The following is a 3,226-nucleotide window of genomic DNA, read 5'->3' on the forward strand; positions in this document are numbered from 1 at the left end:
CTCAAATCCTCCCAACCAACTCCCAACACACCACTTCGGCTCCTTCCTAATCACAACCCATACTCAAAAACCCGCCGCTTCCTCTCACACACTTTACACTATAGTACCCCCATTCAGCTTCGCCCAACCACCCACTCAATGCACAACGCTGCGGCTGGCAAATCCACCCCAGTCTTTCACACGAAGCTAAGCCTGATCTCGCATTTATCCTCACTCCCTGCGTGGCAATATAAGCTGAACGCTACACAGCATAGCATGAGCCACCAAAAAGTATCCAGCCTCCATTAACGCCCACGCACGCCACCGCATCGCTTCCTCAAACTCACCACTAAATATCTGCTCAACAACAAAATGACTCGCTGCTCTACACACACACGCAACCCCGGATCTTCCTGCAGCATTAGCTGCCGGTCTTGCCATATGCAAAGCCATCAACTCCAACAAATGTCGTCCACTCAAATCGTCCTAACCAAATTCAAACATACCACTTCGGCTTCGTCTTAAGCGAAACCCGCACTCACAAACCCGCCGTGCCTTGCCACACACTGTACCCTATAATACCGTTATCTGGCTTCATCCCACCGCTCACGCTACGTAGAGCGCTGCAGCTGCCAAATCCAATGCAGTGTTCAACACGCAGCTAGGCCTGATCTTGCATTTTTCCGCACCAGCTGCGTGGCAATACACGCTGAACGCTACACAGCCTAGCAGGAACCAGAAAACAGTATTCAGCCTCCATTACCCTGCACGCACTCGAGCGCATCACGTGCTTATACGCAACACCAAATACCTGCTCAACCACAAAATGACACACTGCGCCAAACACTCAACCCCTGACCTTCCTCCAACATTAGCTGCCCGTCTTGCCGTGTGCGAAGCCATCCACTCCAACAAGTATCGGCCACTCAAATCCTCCTAGCCAACTCCCAACATTCCACTTAGTCTCCATCCCAAATACAACCCATACTCAAAACCCCGCTTTGCGTCTCACACTTTACAATATAGTACCCCCATTTAGCTTCCCCCCACACCCCACTCAATGCACAACGCTGCAGCAGCAATATCCACTGCATTGTCTAACAGGTAGCTAAGCCTGATCTTTCATTTATCCTCACCATCTGCGTGGCAATACACGCTGAACGCTACACAGCATAGCATGCACCAGCAAACAGTATTCAACCTCCATCACCGCGCACGCACACCACCGCATCACCTGCTCAAACGCACCACTAAATACCTGCTCAACCGCAAAATCACACACTGCTCCACATGCACAACCCCTGACCTTCCTCCAACATTAGCTGCCCGTCTTGCCATATGCAAAGCCATCCACTCCAACAAATATCGAACAGGCACGTCCTCCTAACCAACTCCCAACATAAAACTTCGGCTCCTTCGTAAGCAAATCCCGCACTAAAAAAAAACCCAATTCTTGTCACACACCTTACACTACCATAACCCCACCTTGCTTCCACCCACCCGCCACGCAATGCACAACGCTGCAGCTGCCAAATCCCATGCAGTGCTTAACGCGCCGCTGCGCCTCATCTTGCATTTGTGCGCACATGCTGCGTGGCAATATAGGCTGAACGCTATACAGCCTACCATGAAACACCAAACAGTATCCAGACTCCATTACCCCCACGCACACCACCGCATCGCTTCCTCAAACGCACCACTCAATACCTGCTTAACACCAAATGACACACTGCTCCACAAACACAACCCCTCACCTTCCTACAACATTAGCTGCCCGTCTTGCCGTATGCAATGCCATCCACTCCAACAAATAGCGGCCACTCAAAGCCTCCTATCCAACTCGCAACATACCACTTCGGCGCAATCCTAATCACAACTCGTACTCAAATACCCGCCGCTTCTTCTCACACACCTTGCACTTTGATACCACCGTTTGGCTTCCCCCAACCAGCCACTCAGTGCACAAAGCTGCAGCTAACAAGTCCAATGCAGTGTCCAACTCGCCGCTGCAACTCATCGTGCATTTGTTAACACACAGCTAAGCCTGATGTTTCATTTATTCGCACCAGCTGTGCGGCAATATACGCTGAACGCTACACAGCCTTGCATGAAACAGTGCACAGTATCCAGCCTGCATCAACGCGCACGCACACAACTGCATCGCTTCCTCAAACGCACCACTATACACTTGCTCAATCACAAAATGACATAGTGCTCCACATACACAACCCTTCACCTTCCTCCAGCATTAGCTGCCGGTCTTGCCGTATGCAAAGCCATCCACTCCAAAAAAATATCGTCCAGTCAAATCCTCCTAACCAACTCCCAATATACCACTTCGGCTCTTTCCTAATCACAACCCATACTCAAATACCCCCACTTCTTGTTTCACACCGTACACTATATTACCCCCATTTAGCTTGCCTCCACCCCCAACTCAATGCACAGGGCTGCAGCTGCCAAATCCAATGCAGCCGCTAACAGGCAGCGATCTTGCATTGATCCGCACCAGCTGTGTGACAATATAGGCTGAATGCTACATAGCCTAGCATCAACCAGCACACAGTATCCAGCCTCCACTACCGCCCACGCACACCACCGCATCGCGTCCTCAAACGCACCACTAAATACCTGCTGAACCACAAAATGATACACTGCTCCACATACACAACCCCTGGCCTTCCTCCAACATCAGCTGCCCGTCTTGCCATATGCAAAGTCATCCACTCCAACAAATATCGCCCACTCAAATCCTCTTTACCAACTCACAGCATACCACTTCGGCGCAATCCTAATCACAGTCCCTAACCTGAAACCCGCCGCTGCTTCTCATACACTTTACACTATATTACCCCCGTCTACCTTTACCCCACCCCCACTCAATACACAACGCTGACGCTGCCAAATCCAATTCAGTGTTTAACACACAGCTGCGCTTCATATTGCATTTATGCGCACTATCTGTCTAGGCATATACGCTGAACGCTACACAGCCTAGCAGAAACCAGCAAACAGTATCCAGCCTTCATCAACGCGCACTCACACAAATGCATCGCTTCCTCAAACGCTCCACTAATACCTGCTCAACCACAAAATCACACACTGCTCCACACACACACAACCCCTGACCTGCCTCGAACATTAGCTGCCCGTCTTGCCATATGCAAAGCCATCCACTCCAACAAATATCGGCCACTCAAATCCTCCTAACCAACTCCCAGCATACCACTTCGGCTCCTCCCTAATC

General features: G+C 50.6%; 1 protein-coding gene across 1 annotated transcript; it reads right to left on the reverse strand.

The window, feature by feature from the left end:
* Nucleotides 1-850: 850 nt before the first annotated feature.
* On the reverse strand, nucleotides 851-1,548 carry EAH_00065540 (hypothetical protein; the record flags this gene model as incomplete). Its single annotated transcript, XM_013392823.1, has 3 exons — nucleotides 851-943; nucleotides 1,163-1,237; nucleotides 1,480-1,548. 3 exons carry the CDS (start codon nucleotides 1,546-1,548, stop codon nucleotides 851-853), a joined length of 237 nt encoding a protein of 78 aa, XP_013248277.1.
* Nucleotides 1,549-3,226: the final 1,678 nt, after the last annotated feature.

Source organism: Eimeria acervulina, genomic scaffold, assembly GCF_000499425.1.
Source record: "Eimeria acervulina Houghton genomic scaffold, Eah_scaff2212, whole genome shotgun sequence".
NCBI classification, from domain to species: Eukaryota; Apicomplexa; class Conoidasida; order Eucoccidiorida; family Eimeriidae; genus Eimeria; species Eimeria acervulina.